Source organism: Pararge aegeria, chromosome 16, assembly GCF_905163445.1.
Source record: "Pararge aegeria chromosome 16, ilParAegt1.1, whole genome shotgun sequence".
Lineage (NCBI taxonomy): Eukaryota > Metazoa > Arthropoda > Insecta > Lepidoptera > Nymphalidae > Pararge > Pararge aegeria.
Window position 1 is genome coordinate 8,854,669 of NC_053195.1, and position 17,642 is coordinate 8,872,310.

At 34.6% G+C, this 17,642-nt stretch overlaps 1 protein-coding gene across 2 annotated transcripts; it reads left to right on the forward strand.

The window, feature by feature from the left end:
• Nucleotides 1–6,305: 6,305 nt before the first annotated feature.
• Nucleotides 6,306–17,568, forward strand: LOC120630564 (ATP-dependent RNA helicase DBP2-like). Of its 2 annotated transcripts, none has more exons than XM_039899820.1 (8): nucleotides 6,306–6,434; nucleotides 6,543–6,640; nucleotides 9,690–11,130; nucleotides 11,215–11,443; nucleotides 11,757–11,915; nucleotides 12,712–13,056; nucleotides 13,262–13,417; nucleotides 14,116–17,568. In XM_039899820.1, the coding sequence occupies exons 2-8, from the start codon at nucleotides 6,606–6,608 to the stop codon at nucleotides 14,244–14,246; spliced, it is 2,496 nt and encodes an 831-aa protein (XP_039755754.1). In that variant the 5' UTR covers nucleotides 6,306–6,434; nucleotides 6,543–6,605; the 3' UTR covers nucleotides 14,247–17,568. The 2 variants fall into 2 exon arrangements, with proteins under 2 accessions (XP_039755754.1, XP_039755755.1); XM_039899821.1 differs by having other exon boundaries at nucleotides 13,265–13,417.
• The last annotated feature ends 74 nt before the right edge of the window (nucleotides 17,569–17,642 follow it).

Below are 17,642 nucleotides of genomic sequence, written 5' to 3' on the forward strand. Positions count from 1 at the left end.
CATTTAACACTCAAAGGACGGGGGACTTTGGGAGGAAGAATGGTGGGATTATGAAGGTTAACTCATGTTTCTTGGGACGTAAACTTTTACAGTTCCACTGTAGCAGGGTTATTGGGCCCATTTTGGAGTAGTTTAAAAAGTTGGCTTAAGTTTTTGGCAACGTTGGGCGGTAAGGGAATTTCACTACATGGAGCGACAATACTAAGTAGAAATTCGGAGATAAACTCAAGCATTTTACCTTGGGAGGGAGGGTTCTCAACATTGTTGTTGAGAGCGCATCCATTAGGAAGGGATGAGGAGTAATCACCGACAATAGTCTGAACAGCTTTTTTATCGTAGCCCTTTGCTAGAGGAGCTCGGGGACGAGGAGAGCGGAAAACTGTTTGCCGGTAGGAGGTTTTGGAGGAAGTTACATTAGTAGGAGTAAACATTTCTTTTGTTATCTCAGCATAGGACCTGCGGACAGGAGGAAACTGAGATGATGCTTCAATGTAAGATTTATTATTCTGAGACATGACCATTTTAATAGATTGCTGCCTGGAGAATTCTGGGCAGTCTTTATCAGTAGCAAAATGACTACCAGAGCAGTGTAAACATGTAGATAATTCCTTGATGACCAAACATGAGTCACCTGTATGGGGCTGAGCACATCTGTAGCATCTGGGCTTAGATCTGCAGATTGTTTTAATGTGGCCAAAACGGCAGCAGTTCTGGCACTGTATTGTTGGAAGTTTATATGTTTCAACTGGCAGTGAGGTGTGGTATGAATATACCTTAGCAGGAAGCATTTGCCCCCTGAAGGTTAGGACAACAGATTGGGTAGGCACCCAAGTGATGACACCCTCTGTGACAGATTTTCTGTTCAGTCGCCTTGATTTCAGAACCTCACCACAGCCAGGCGGGAGCTCTAGCGAATCAACAAGCTCGTCCATCGACCAGTCCACGGGAACTCCTTTCACCAGCCCCATTCTGGTTATGTTGTATGTGGGAATTATAGCTCTATATTTGCATAACTTCAAAACTGGACTAACCAGAAAGTTGTTGGCAGCTTGGGCAGAAGTAAACTCTACAGTAATTTTGTTGCGGCCTATATTTTTGACGCCGTCGTGGATAATTGAACCAATTTTGTGTTTGTGCAAGAATTGACCGAAATTTATAGCCCGTAATGACGCTCCAGAGGATGGGTCCTCCACTTCCCGTGAGACTTGGACGATAAAAGGCCCATTATCATCGTCAGAGTATGACTTGGCGCCTTCGGTGAAGGAAGGATGTATGTAAAGGCTTTGAACGGATGGGTTTACCTGAGTAGGATCAGTTATAGTTTTTTTGGCCGCATATACGTTGGTATCCTCTCCTTGTCGTTTGCGAGACGAGGCTGATGCCCCCGGGTCGGGCGGCTCAGGAGGTGTATCTAGATCCATTTTACTGGAAACACTATAACTACAGACACATAATAAATATTTAACCAACACCAAATACGGTTAGATTTATACGAATATCACCAATAACAACTATTTCTGCTGCTGTGTAAATTCACATAAAACACCGAAATTACACCGGAATCTCACTAACACGTGTGCACAAATTGACAGGCCAAGTTACAGTTCAATATAAACAACACCAAATCCTTTTCAAGACGAGTTTACAGTAAAATCAAAGAAAAATTTGAGAAAACCGCGTCCGCCATGTACGAAGTTTCCCGCCGAAAAAAACGAGCTTTATTTTGCTAGTTTTCTATTTTTGACTTTTCGCTGTCCAATACAAATCCACAGACAAACAGTCAAGACCACAGACCTTAAGTCCTTAGTACGCATAAAGCTTCGTTTACAAGCAGTAAGTCGTCAAGTTGGTAAATAAATTTTAACTGAATTTTAAGTGATAAACAGTGAATTTAGTAGAAAGATCCTATTAAGTTCGAACCTCGACTCAAGAGGTAGACTCAGGTGACAATTAGATTGACGTATGATGCAGCACAAAAAAAAGCTTCGTCCTTATCTCGCGATTTGATTATGCTTATCAAAAGATGTAACATATCTCTCAATAGTAAATTTCACTTACGATGTATAAAGTTCAAATATCTGCTTACAAGGTTCGCTTGCGCGACACTAATCGATAATAATTGTTCGCTACTGAGCAAAACGCAAAAGCTGTATAAACGAACAAAACACCATTAGCAAAGTAAACCGCCAAAGAAAATATTGGTTTTTATGTACTGAAACTTATTTACTTTTCTTTTAAACTCAAGAATTAAAACATCTTGAGCTTTAATTTGCAAATGCAATACAAGTTTTCATTTACGACTTTTCGCTGTCCAATACAAATCCACCAGTCAAGACCACAGACCTTAATTCCTTAGTACGCCTTAAGCTTCGTGTACACGCAATAAGTCGTCAAGTTGGTAACAAAATTAAAACTGAATTTTAAGTGATAAACAATGAATTTAGTAGTAAGTTGTACTAAGCTAAAATTTAGTGGACAAGTAATCATTAAGAATAGATTGTATTCTATTTAAAAATTTAGTAGCTGCGCGGGAAGTGTTGCTTGCAACATCGTTTGGACAGGCACAATTTAGATAAGTTCTATAATTTGCGACTTATTATCATCATTAACATGACCCCATTACTAGTCCACTACAAGGATCGGGTTGAATGAAATGGTTTTAGGTCGTAGCCAAATATTTGGTAAATAGTTATAGGGAACTCTGACACGCGTTTGTTCGCGTGATGTTTTATGAGCGCATAGATGGGCTTGTTGGATATTCTAATTGGCTTCGTGTAAATTGTGCATAATAGTTTTATTTTATTACGCGTTTGAATTTTGATTCCGATCTAGTTCCGATCCACTCTGTAGGTTTCCTTGTAAAGTTGGCTACCCTGTTCTAGGTTATCGAATTTCCTTTTAGTGTTGCCTTTATACTTAAATTTCCTGCGATTGTAGGTAAATTGAAGATGAAGAATAGACATTATTTTTTTCTGCTATTCCCAAGGTTATTATTATTATAGCTCTATTTCCCAAACATAATATGCACACTTAGTAGAATAAAGAAGGTTTGAATGGAACCGGATGAAAGTTTGTACAGTAAAAAATGACTTATCCAAAGTTTTATAAATCAAGTGGAACCGGTAATGTTATTAATTAGGTGATACTTATAATAAAACTGTAACTGGAAGATTTCTGTACATTTAATATATTTAGAAAATTTTGATAGGGGGATGCTTTGTAATCGATACTGAGAAAACAGATTTTTATTTAATTTTTGTCTGTCTGTCAGTCTGCCCAGGCATCACGTTAAAACTACTGAACGGATTTAAATACAATTTGTTATAGTGGTAGCTGGTATTCTGGGTCAACATATAGAATACTTTTAATCCCGATAAACAATAAGTTTCCTCCGGGAAATGGGATGAAAATTTTTATCAATTTTACTTCATAACTCCGTTAAATTAAAACCTATTTTGATAATTCTTTTTTTATCGAACGTGTATACTAACAAACGTATATTGTCTAATTTTAATGAAGATTTGATAAATATTGTCGGAGATAAAGAATATAAACTCTTCACAGATAACAGCAAGTCGCAATGCATATGGGACAACGATGGAATGCATGTGGACCATCCTACTAATATTATAAATTCGAAAGTTTGTTAGGATGTATCAGTAACATACATCCATCCGGATGGATGTATGTTACGGATGCATGGATGGGTGGATGGATGGATTGATGTTTGTCACGCTTTAACGCCACACCGAATGAACCGATTTGGCTGCAATTTGGCAAAGACAGGCTTCCTTTTATCCCGGATAAGCAAACAGCTCTTACAGGATAGCATCGCAATTTTATCCGCATTTGTTTTTTAAAATCCGCGCAACGTAGTCAGATTGACGTGTTTTTTTTGATAGGCATAGTAGAAGACCTAAAAAATTTACAAAGGCTACAAATTTTATATATTATATAGGAAAATCAATATATATAAAATATAACCAGGTTGCAAATCACTCATTTGTAACCTGGTTTTATAGTCAAATATAATTATTTAGTATTTAATATATAGTTATTTATTATATTTTATTTGAATTTTTTTAATTGTTTTCATTTTATTTATAATTTTTTAGATCTTTTAAAATACTTTGCTACTTCTTTTACGTGTATATTGAGATGGGTTTTACCTGAATTAAACTATAATTATTATTATTATAATTATTCAGGAAGTCAGGAAATAAATCATAGCACTAACGAGCCACATTCATAATTTCAACACGAGTAAAAATATTTAACCCACAATGAAGTGGGTACGAGTCAGCTATAATATTATAAAGTTTTTGAGTTTGTTTGATTACGCTTGATTTGTTGTTTAATATTAATCGCGCTAATCTCAGAAAACACTGATTCGAATTAGTTTTTTTTAAGTGAACTTCTTTAGAACCGTCGTGATTTCAAACCGGATGCCAAGGGAAAAACGATAGGTAAGAGACACAGATATAAAAATGTGTAGGATTCAGCCGGCAAGAGAATGAGATAGAACACATTGTTCAATGCATGTGTTTGCACCAGCGTATTAGAAAGATTTATAGGCGATACATGTGACGATACATGGAAGCAAATGAGATAGAATACATTACACATTTTGCTTCGTATTTAAGTTAACCGAATAATATCTAGATAAAGAAACCAACACATAAATGTATAGGACAGAGTGAGATAGAAAACATTATAATAGATATATAGAAAACGAATAATTTATCGAACAGGCTTAGTTCTGCTGCCTATGCGGTAAAGAAGATACGCCATATGACCGACTTAGAAACTGCTAGACTGGTATATTTTAGTTACTTTCACAGCATTATGTCATATGGAATTTAACTTTGGGGTAATGCTGCTGACATTAGCACTATTTTCGTGCTGCAGAAGAGGGCTGTTCGTTCTATCTACAAAATGGGTCCGAGAGAGTCATTGAGAGATAAATTTAAAGATTTTAAAATAATGACAGTGTATGTCAGTACATATTTGAAAATTTAATGTACGTTCATAAAAACATTTCTAAATTTAAGAAAAAATGTGACTGCAATAATTTAAACATTAGAAGTAAGAATAAACTTACAGTGCAATATACTAGGTTACATAAAATTCATAATTCGTTTAAAGGAAATTGCATGCAATTCTACAATAAACTACCAATTTTCATCTTGGAGATGTCTCTTAAAAAGTTCAAAGTTTGTATTAAACGTAAGCTTATAGAAAAGTCCTATTATAGTATAAAGGACTACGTAAACGATAAAAAAGCTTGGGTGTAAATTATTGCTCTAACCAGGTTGCTCTTCTAATAATTTAAAAAAGACATTGTGAGATGGTGATAACAAAAAAAAAACACCCTGCTAAGTTTGTTGTGGTCTTCTTCTTAGACCAGGACGCGTTTGGAACCCTCGTAGCTTTAGTTTTAAGTTTACGAATGTGGTTATCGCCATCATCTCACTACCGTGTAATTCTTATGTACGCATCAAAAGTGCCACCTATGGGCCTACTTGAATAAAGATATTTTTGACTTTGACTTTGACTTTGACTTTATACATTTTTTTTAACTGTTCTAGTTACCATGGAAAATAAATAATAAACCTTACATTTATCCTAATAGATCTGAAACTCTAAATCTATCTCAATCTCTCGTAGGCTACTTTTCAGAAGTTACACTTCTGCCGTGTGTAAATAAATTGCACAATTTTTTTTTTTGGAATGGTAGATTCAATTTAGGGTATATAACATTACGCTAAGACCAATGGCTACCTCGACCACGCTACTATCATTAAAGAGAAGTGTCGCGAGGGTCCGCTAGTTAGCTGATAAATGGTAATTATATTAACTGTACTAACATATCGTAGCCCCTTGAACTACCTTTAAGTTCTTGTTTTAATTTAGATATGAATGAAAGTAACCATTAAGTGTTACTCTAGTTTTACAAAATATTATTTACCAACGACTAACTTAACCAAGAATTTTGGAAAGTTATTAGAAATTTTCATCACTAAGTGCCTAACATACTTTCATTTTTAAGAAAACCTGCCCTATATTTTCGCATAAAAATATTTTGGTAGTAATTTTAAATTTTAATTTACTTAGATACGAACTTATTAAGTGCAATAGGTAGAAAGTTAATATGTGATTTTGCTTTAAATATAATAAATATCTTATTCTAAGATTTTTTGAAATATTCCAATATTTAGATCAATAAATCAGATCATATAAATATAATTTTTTGGGAATACTCCGATTTAATACTGGCAACCTTAATTTCCTCATTTCCAGTGATTTCCAGTTCCGGCAGCCGTCAGCCTGGCCCTGATATTTTCAACGAGTTGTTCGTTCGCCGGGGTCTGTGAGGTCGTATGTACCTTGTTAATGAAGATTAAATTATTTAATTCAAAATCTCTATTATAGAGGTGAGTTCTTTGTAATTGTAATGTTATGAGAACTATTTCAATCGTTTAAATGTCTAATTGGTGTAAATATCTATTGTGCATAAAACAAGCCATAAATCGATATTCCAGATACCCACTCGAGCGTTTACGACCACGTAGGTACTACCTACTAAGAATCAACAAAGAACCATAATGCAGTTTAACAGCTTTCACAATCAACATCCTATGTAAGTATTAAAACCTCGACTTAATCGCTACGGTTACAATAGAATCGTGATACTTTCTATGCCGCATGAGCCATGAACTTTTCGTACGGCGGCCATTTTGTGCACAGCTGATAATGAACGCATCTGCTAGAGACTAGTACATCGCGAAAAATCAATAGTTAGCTGTGGGAAGATCATCCCTGTTTTCGGTTGATAAAGATTTAATTTATTTCGAATTTTCGGTAATGCTGCAGATTAATTTGTCGGTAACATCTTTTGACCTATAAATATTATAATCTTATGATTGGTATTTAAAGCACACTAGTAAAGCACTATTGATTTACAGGATGTAGTAGGGCACAAAGTTATGTAATCATTATGACATCTGTTCAAGATCTAGATATTGAAATATACTTACCGTAGATGTAGCTCCTGTTATAGAAATCGCAATAAGTAGGTGTACCTCGTGTCAGTTCAAAAGGGCGCCTGTGACTGTTGTGGCTGGATAATGGAATTTCTTTACATTACACAAATGAGTTTACTTCCTCATTCCCAATTTCCAGAGAGTAGGGCTGCACCTAGTAATAGGCTGAAGATCAGTGGGACTATCGTATTGTTAAGTTTAATTTATACATTTAAAATATATATTTTCATTAATTACCTGATTTGCATGTCACAGTAGTCAATTATTCAATTTAGGAATTACTAGCTGTTCTTTGTCTGTGTTTATGGTTTTTTCAAATCCTGTGGGAACAATTGTTTTCTTGAGATATAAAGTAGCTTATGTTACACTCCATATTTTTTAACTAACTCTGTGCCAAAAATTAAGTTGATTGGTTTCTTAGTTGGGGCATAAATTCATATGGTATCTACTTTAGATTACCATTATTTGGATCTGGGGGCTTGTGACTCTTGCTGTATTTAAATTTTATAAACACCATTTTTATATGATTTTGATAGTTTAAATTATTTGAGTTTATAGGAGACCAAAATTCTTCAAGTAAAATTTTAGTTGGTGCTTACTTTAATTAGTCCAATGTCTTCTTTAAAATCTAAGGCATTATTATACTACTTTTTTGTTACAAATATCACAAAAAATGGTATAAATCTCAAAAATTTATTTATCAGTTTGACTTATTTCCATACAAATTATGAAAGTCTTGGTCAAAGACAAAATGCTCCCTTTTTCCTATTTTATTTCTTATTCATAAAATTCTGTACTCTGGTGGTTGGTGTCAATTCTCATGTGCACAGCTCTTTACAAAATTTAAGGGTATTAAAGAAGCTTGTTGTCCTGATCACAATATTTGAATTTTTTTACTGTTTTCAGACTTCTAAATTCAATAGATAATTATTTATATATGTTTCTTACTTGTCTTACAATGTTAGCAATTGTTGCATATATGTTATTTCAACTTTTTTTTATAAGCACTTTTCACCTAGTTTTTCTTGCCAATTAGTATAATTACATACACATACTAAGAAGATGCAAAATTTGCATTTAGACTACATCATTTAATAAATAACTAGCTACCCACCCCAGCTTTGCATGGGGTCAATTTATATACTAATTTGGACAGTTTGTTTTTATTTTAAAATAAAATCCTTTGGTACAATAATTTAATCTATATTGTAAGGTTTATGCAATATTTGCAATGCACACAAAAATTTGTTTGTTACAACATAACATTGCAAATCTTTGAATATTTTTATTTTTCTCAGCCACACTGCTACATATAAACCACACACACTACATATTAACCTTCCTCTTGAATTACTCTACCTATCTATTGATTCTGAGATCTATGAAAACTGCTTTATTATACATTACTTAGTTAGAAAACACCTAAGTGTACAAACAGGGGCTACTTTGTTTCATACTACGTAAACTAACAGTTCAGAACCTTTTGTTGTATTTGTTTAGCAGGCAGGGCTAATCTGTTTAGGTGTATAGCAGATATATTAATAAAACTGCCATACGCCTAAACTTACATAAAAACATACAATTATGCAGCATCATACAAGTGGAATTCTAATTTTTTTAGAACATGTAGCTTCTAAGATTAGCCTGTTCAGAAAATTACCATCAAATTCAGCCTGATACTATTAGCTATTGTGCTAACTGGGCTCTATGGCTCCTCTGCACCTGCATTTTTATCCTAAACCACAAAATAAAAAATATTAATATAAGCATTTTATCATTCATGAATGGACATTGTACTTTCATGTAAAATGAAAACTAAATCATTATGTCAACTTACAAAACAAATTATAATTTTGTGCTTAATATAATGTCAAAATAAATTAGAAAACAATACTTAACAATCCATATTGTACTGTCATGTTTGTGATTGTTATTGTTTTGTATGACTAACTGATAACCTGAACCTTAAGAATACAATAACAGCAGCCAAATTATAGTAAACAGTGACCTGCTTCAGCTTCACAGGAGTGCAATATTAGATACACATCTGGTGGCAGTTTAGAGTGATTAATACTATTATGATTATAATAAATACAGGATATCTAGCACATTACATAGCTTTGAATTTCTTTAAAACTATGATATGCATGGTTACTACATAAAAAACCTTTATCAAAAACTTTTTAATGCTGAAATATGCATTAAAATTCGTTGCATAGTTTAAAGGATCCGAGGGATCGGCGGGAACGACGTTTATACTATTTAAAGATATTCAACAATACAAAACAGAGACGCTGATGATATACAAATTATATTATTAGTTTTGATTGGTAAATCAAAAATACTTCATACATGTAATATTGAGTTTTACTATATCCTGTAACTATAGAATAGTTGTCAAATTAAATTAAGTAAGTCTATTTGTTAAATTATATCACGTTATTTGTTAAATTAAATTAAGGGTATCTACCCTGACAATAAATTACTATAACAATTAAACGATAAGAAATATTTGGGATATTTAATTTTACACCTTTATAGCTGCTATTCTTAGTCCCTATAGAAAATTAATCATAGTTTTAGTAACATTCCAATTGGCCAACAAACTTAAAGCTTTTTATATTAACAATAATACATTGTTCTCAGCTTCAGACCCCGACTAGATCGTAATGAATACGGTAAGTTACCGTTTTTCAATGGCATGAATGATTTTGGTGGGCCCAAGAACTTTCAACCAAGAAATGGCATAGGTAACAAAAACTTCAGACCCAGAAGTGACTTTAATGGGATAAGAAATGATTTCAACAATCCCAAGAATGATAACCAGAGTGATTTTGGGGGGCCAAAAGAATTTAGGCCTAGAAACAATTTTAATAACCAACTTCAGAAGACTAACGACGGATATGACGGAGATAAAGCGTCAGGTGGAAACATGCAGTTCTATGGAAAAAGTGATTTTGGAGGGCCTAAGCAACAAAATTATCAAAAAAGTTTTGGTCCTAAGAATTTTAACAATCAGAATGGGCACATGAACGGTCAGCAAAGTTTTGTTCCTAAAAAAATATACAACAATAGTTCTGTACAGCCGTCTTTAGATTTTAATGATCGTAAGTTACAAAGTCGAAAAGCCAAACATCCAGGAGACAGTCTAATTAAGCCACAGTGGGATATGGCAAATCTCGGAGCCATTCAGAAGAACTTTTATAAGCCCCACGTCAATGTAGAAGGACGTTCGGAAGATGATGTGCAAAGATTCCTGGCGGCTAAGGAAATAACTGTAAGTGGTAATGACGTACCCCGCCCGAATCAAGTGTTCGATGAAGGTAACTTCCCAGATCACGTTCTAAACACTATCAAAGAACAAGGTTGGGAAGAGCCAACAGGCATCCAAGCCCAAGGTTGGCCTATCGCTCTATCTGGTCGGGACATGGTGGGTATAGCGTCTACGGGATCAGGAAAAACGCTAGCTTACATGCTTCCGGCAGCTGTGCATATTGTTCATCAGCCAAGGATTCAGCGAGGCGACGGACCGATTGCACTAATTTTGGCCCCAACCAGAGAGCTTGCGCAACAAATACAATCTGTCGCTCAAGCCTACAGTGCGCATGGTTGCATCAGAAATACCTGCTTGTTTGGTGGTTCACCTAAGGGGCCACAGGCTAGAGATTTGGAGAGAGGCGTAGAGATCGTCATTGCGACGCCGGGACGTTTGATTGATTTCCTTGAAAGGGGAACTACAAATTTACGCAGGTGCACCTACCTTGTTTTGGACGAAGCTGACAGGATGTTGGATATGGGTTTCGAGCCTCAGATCCGTAAAATTATCGAGCAAATCCGCCCAGATCGTCAAGTTTTGATGTGGTCTGCCACTTGGCCGAAAGAGATTCAGGCTCTGGCTGAAGATTTCTTGAACGATTACATCAAAGTGAACATCGGTTCATTGAACCTCTCAGCTAATAACAATATCAAACAGATAATAGAAGTGTGTGAAGAACACGAAAAAGAAGCTAAACTCTCAAACCTTTTGAAAGAGATCTCATCTGAAAAGGACAACAAAGTTATTGTTTTCGTCGAGACAAAGAAGAAGGTAACTTATACTTTGTCATATATCTTTCCATAACAAAGCTATATTAGATCTACATCAAAATAAATCATATATTTTTTATTGTAGGTAGATGACATTGCACGTTCAGTGCGGCGTAACGGATATAAAGCTCTCGCTATCCACGGTGACAAGTCTCAGCCGGAACGTGACGCGGTCCTTACGGAGTTTCGTAATGGAGCCACTACTATTTTGATCGCTACAGATGTCGCTGCGCGTGGTTTAGATGTCGAAGACGTTAAATTTGTTGTCAATTTCGATTATCCCAATTCATCTGAAGATTATATACATAGAATTGGTCAGTATATTATTGCAATAAAAAATATATTTTTAATTACATTCATGACTTAATCAAAGTGCTGCAGTACTCAATGAAATTAAAGTGATGCTCTTTTGTGGATTTTAAAATAAGATGAATAGCCTGTTTTAGAGTGATTACACCATTGTTATGCAGAAAACGGAATTCAAATAGATCACCCAATTCACCAAACCACAGACACAGAAAAGGGACTCTTAACTTGGGGGCTTAACAATAATGGGTTTAGATATAACTATGAGCAGATGTAGTAATGCAATGACTTAACAATACATTTTTTATTTATGTCATCTAGGTCGTACGGGTCGCTGCCAACAATCTGGCACAGCTTATACTTACTTCACGAGCGGCGATGCTCGTCAAGCTCGTGCACTGGTTGCCGTTCTCCGGGAAACGGGACAGAACCCTCCAGCCAGACTGAACGACATGGCCAAGAACAACAATAATAACTCTAGTAAGATGTTTTTTTTTTTAATTAATAATATTTGTCTTTTTGCCTGATGATTGTGCGTGACAGAGTTAATAAGAAGCAGGCAATGCCCTTCCATTGCCGATTTTATTATAAAAATGAATTAATTTTTCGATGTTTCGGCTTATCTAGATCTTTAAATATTCGTGTAAGTCCAGGGCAGGTTTAAACGGTGAGAAAAGTACTAATATATATAATTCTTACGTACTTGTGTTTAGCAACAAGCTCTTAAACAGCTGGACCGATTTTGTTGAAATTTTGTGTATATATTTAAATGGGTTCCTGGTTGGTATGAGAGCAAACACAAAGGACTTGGTAGGACTACTTAACCGGGCAGGACGACGTCCGCCGGGTTCGCTAGGATTTTAATAAAATTCCTATTTTTTATAACATGTGTATATGTGATTGCTTGTATCTGTGGTTCTTTGAAGGTCTCCTCATTTTAATATGATCCGGCCTCCAGTGTTTGCTGAGTAATTGTTGAGCTATCTATTCTTATTAGAGGCTTCAAAACATTGGTGATTATAGCCATCACCAATGTTTTGGAGCTGTAAGTAGTCCAGTAACTCACTAGCGTGTGTAGGCTGAATTTGTAAGTCAAGCAGAATTACCTGGAAGTTGTGATATAAAATGCACCTTAAATTAATTTGATTTAAACATCCTTAAAAATAACCTCTCTTAGTTACGAATCACTTTAATACTGGAGCATCATCTGAAGATATTTAGTTGAGAAATCGATTTAATTTCTGGTTTTATTTATATTTTTTATTTACTATTTTAGGCCGTAACCGTTGGCAACAACGCAAAGAAAATAACAGTGGTGCGAGCTCACCGCGTCAAAAGAGTAACCAGTGGAACAACAAGATGGCTACTATGGGCAATGAAGATAACCAAAACAACTCTTATCAAAACCGTAACCCTAATCAACAGGCTCCTCGATTCTCCAATCAGAATCAAAACAATAACCAGGGTTATAGGCAAAACAACTATCAACAAAAACAAGTGCCTTTCCCCAGTCCAAATGTTTTTGAGTCCATGGGAAACTACCAAGGCGGTTATAACAATGGATATCAAAATGCGTACAACAATCAAAATGGCTATGGGCAACAACGTCAACAATACAACAGTAAGTATTTTAAGAGGTTTTATTTAACATTGTACCCGATGTTGCGCGCATTCTTTGTCCATGTTTATTAAGGTTTTTACAAATCCCCTGGAGACAGTTTTTCTAGTCTAGAATAAAAAGTTGCCTATTCTAAATATATAAAACTCAATGCAAAAGTCAAGTTTATTAGTAGCCCTTCTTTAACACCACTTGTTATTTTGTATAGCAGATGGTCGCAATGGCGGGCAGCAGTACCATCGCAATACTAACTCAGTTGGCAACAAATCTGCAGGATCTGGATCTTCATACGGCTCCCCGCCTCCTCACTTTGCTACACCACCGCATTACCCTCAAATGCACCCACACCACCAGGAAATGCTTGGTTAGTTGCTTGTTATGATATGATAAATATTAGGAAATTTAAGGAGCAAGCAATTCTAATCTAAATGTTTATCTACAAAAAATCTTATTATTTTATTATAGTAACTAGCTGGCTTGGCAAATTCCTGTGCTGAAAATCAGTTGTCTGTCTAATCTGATTGCAGCAGCGCCTATCGGTTCCTATTGTGAATTTATACAATTCATAGTATAGCATCTACTTTCAAAAACACTTAGCCACAGTAAAAAAATATAAATTTGAAACAGGATCTGGGGAGCTTGATTGTTGCGATCCCGAATAAAAATGCCCCAAGAGTATCTCATCCTTTCCCCTCCGTTTCTTTTCACACTATTTCTTTCAATAAATATCAGCTTATGTCTCCATGTGGAATTTTTGTTTAATCTTGAAAAATCAAATACTCTTATTAAGTCTCCGTTTAAAAACTTACATATACTACCTTCCTACTAAGTAACTTCTGATTCTTCTTTTGCTATTTTGCTCAGCAGTGAGCAGTAAAACTTCGTCTCCAAAATTAGGAGATACGTTTCTCAATCTAGGTATCAAGAACATGGAAAGTCGCATCAGTTGATAAGATTAGCCAGCTGGAGGAACGCTCTATCCCACGCTATATTTAAATGACCTTTGTCCTTTATAGTCTGTCCAGTAGTACTGATATTGATTGATTGTACTTTCGTAACCAGGAGGCAAGTTTTACGGCGGTGGCGTTGGCGGCGGCGGCCCGTGCGGCTATCAGGCAGCGGTGGGAGCGGGTGTACCCTACGCGCACCTGCCTCCCGGCCCGCTGCTTTACGCCGCGCCTGTTCAACAGTAAACGAATTGATTCACTTCATCTATGTTAGAATACGATCGCGTTCCGCTTTCCCCGAGTTTTTATTATTTTGTGTCGATGCCCCTGGTAATCCTATGTGAGGTCGTTGTTTAACTCCCCATCTGTGGTTCATCCCCAATGAAAATTCGTACTCGAATATTCCTTTGCACGGTTTTGAACATTCGCGTTGTTTTTGCAAGAACTGGATACTAATAGAAATAAAACTTTAAAACAGCGCTTTTAGCATTCTATTGAAGTTTTATTTTCAAACTATTAGATTATTAAGTTGACAAGGAATTTCTTGCATACGTCAAATACATATTTGTATTAGTGATACTTTCAAATATTCGTATTTGAATTCGTATTCGCGAATGTTAAAAATCATAACTCTTTAAATATAGAAATTATTGTTGTACTTAGTGTCAATACTTGAATTTATTTGTGCTCTCAAGGAGGGGCGAGGTTGTTTTTAATGTTCTTTTTAATATATTAGAATAATTTTTTTTTAGATCTGAATGAAAGCTTGCAAACATTAAATTATATTTGATAAGTGAATGTTGTCTTCTCTTTATTTTGACAAGGAAGAGAACCGCTACTTTTATGAGCGTAACCTGTGCAACTTTTTCGCAATTCTAAATGCTTTGTGGATTTATCTTTCAGATCGATTTTATAAATGTATGGTTAAAATAAGTGTGTTAGATTTAAGTCTGGTTTATTAACTGTTGACCACTAACTAGTATTTACAATAATTTATTACTAGAATCTTATTCAAAATTACTTATATCGTGCTAATGAATCATTATTGTTCGTGGTTCTTCATGTCGCAATTTTATAAGTCCTTTAATATAAGGTAATATTTCAAAATTTGAAGTGCATTTCAAATTGTACTATTTGAAGAGAAAATGTTGTCTCCAGGTTTTCACTAATAGTTAATATATCAAGTTATTTATATAAAAATAATTCACACTGTGAAGACATTGAAAAAATATTTTTGGGTCAAATGATAAATAATGTTAGACAAAATGTAAATATGGTCAACAGCGAATGATCCATTTGCTGGAATATTTGGATTCCATCTGTAGATGTTAATCACTATAATTATTGTTAGAGTAGTCGGTGTGGTACCCTGTTGTGTAATCCTGGGTGCCTTTCGTTTAAAATGTCTGTATGATGTACGAAATGCACGAAACATATAGAAGATGAGTAAAATGTAAGGGGGTGGAATTCAAGGGGCGGATATAAAAACTGATATTTTATATAGATTATTTTTATTGTTAATGATGATCTTATCCAGTGAACGTGTGCGGGACAACTTAGTATAAGAAAATTAAAGATGCTTTTGATATACTTTAAAACAATCTGTATTGCCAGATAAAATTGTGAATATTTTTCTTTTTGTGATGATGACATTTCGGGTCATGATTTTGAGGTTATATATTTTTATTATTCATTATTAGATCTTGTATTACGCCTAGAAATATTAGTCTGTAACCGGAGGACTATAATAATACATAGCTGGATTTCCGATGCTACATTGATAGTATATTTCCCTCAAAAATTACGAAAGTATGTAAATACGTGCATTTAACGTAGGAGCATTAGTATTTTTGAATGTTTCAAAATAATCGAACAATGGTTATTTTCATTTTAGCAACATAAGTGATTACTTCATAATTGATTTTCGATTATTTTTATATAATGTAAATTTCACATAATTCTAGTTAATTACTGGAGTTTCTTTGTACGTAAAGGGGTTCTAAGGGCTAGGTGGGAGAGTCGATTGGTACAAAATAACAATTTTTAAAGCAGGTATTTTGTTTTAGAAGCCCATTACTGTCCAAAGAGTAAAAATCTGTGATATTTCATTACTATAACCTGTCGTTGCGTTGGTCAATTGTTAATACATAAGAGCACTTCTCCCTGTGGAAAGTGTAACTAGACAAAAATATATTTTTTGACTATTTGAGCGAATTACATGTATGTTTGTGACAACAAAGCTTGCAAGTGGTTCACAAATATAATATTATATTATGATAGGTGTAAGAATATTTTATTGTTATTCAATTTAGTTTTCCGTTTACCGCTTGGTGACAAAATGTACCAGTTCAAAGGGGACGTAATAGTTATTATCTAGGAATCCCGATATATAACTGCATATTAAAGATACGAAGTATTAATTACACACGGGTCTAAATAGATTCAAGGGGTGAACAACTTAATTGTGGGTCTCGCGTTTAAAACGCATTTACGATGCGAGATTTACATGCTGTTTGTGTACATTATAAGAGAAAGACTGCAATGAAGAATGTGTATGTGCATATATTCATCTAAAAGATGTTTAACCTATGTGCTAGCCCATCCACCTCGTCCTCGGCGATCTCAGGGGTATACAGGTGCAGAGTTAGTTAGCACTAGACAGACGCCGGCGGCAACGGGTGGGCTGGGGCCCATGGGTCGGCAATGTGTCGAGTATGGTCGCGGATTGCAGGTAGCTCCTGTTTTATGTACAAAGTACTGCACCCACCTCTACTAAACAACTGTGATAATAACACTAAGTAGCGTAGCAGGCGATTTATATATACTAGTTACGTCCAAGAGAAGGAATGACATCATATCTGACATATTGTATTGTGATAATAAATGAATATATCGAGACGTGTACAATTTCAGCACGTGTTGATGAAACTTTTTCTCTAAACAAGACTGATTATAATTATTTCTAATTGAATATTTTATACATGTTTCACTTTGACTGAATGAATTAAGATGTCTGTATTTATATTGGTAGTATTCTTGTGCTGTGTGTTTTCTCCAAAATTTATTATTCACTATGTTGGATATGTGTCAAAGCGCCTTTCTATGCGGTCACCTAATTGAAAATGATATTCGACTCCTAAAATAGGTTGATTTCCACTTTTCTTTATTGTGATGTGGCAGCGACAGTATAAGAACTAACGTTATAAAATGTATGTTATTATTTGTTGTTTTTTTTTTTTGCAAAATTTTATTTATTCAACCAGATTATCTCATAGACAATCGTAGTTTCATGCTTTACTGTGTACTATTTAAGGATTTATTTTCTAAAATTGTAGGTTTGTGAAAAATATACATAGATTTTTAAGTATGTGGCAATGCAGATCTTCATAAATATTGATTCTATAACAAAGTACATAGTTCATATTTATTCAATTTATAAGGTAAAATAATTGGAGAGAGACTCCGTTTTAAACTGTCCCAAAGGGAAGTCTTCTGAATGTTTCTGAAAAGTGCATTTCTTCAATGTAATACAGTATTAAATTCCGATAATTAAATTGATGTATGAAAATTGTCTTTTATTTTATAGTTTATAAATTTTATAAATTCTTAGTTTAAATATTTTAAAGAAGCTTTCCTTTTAGC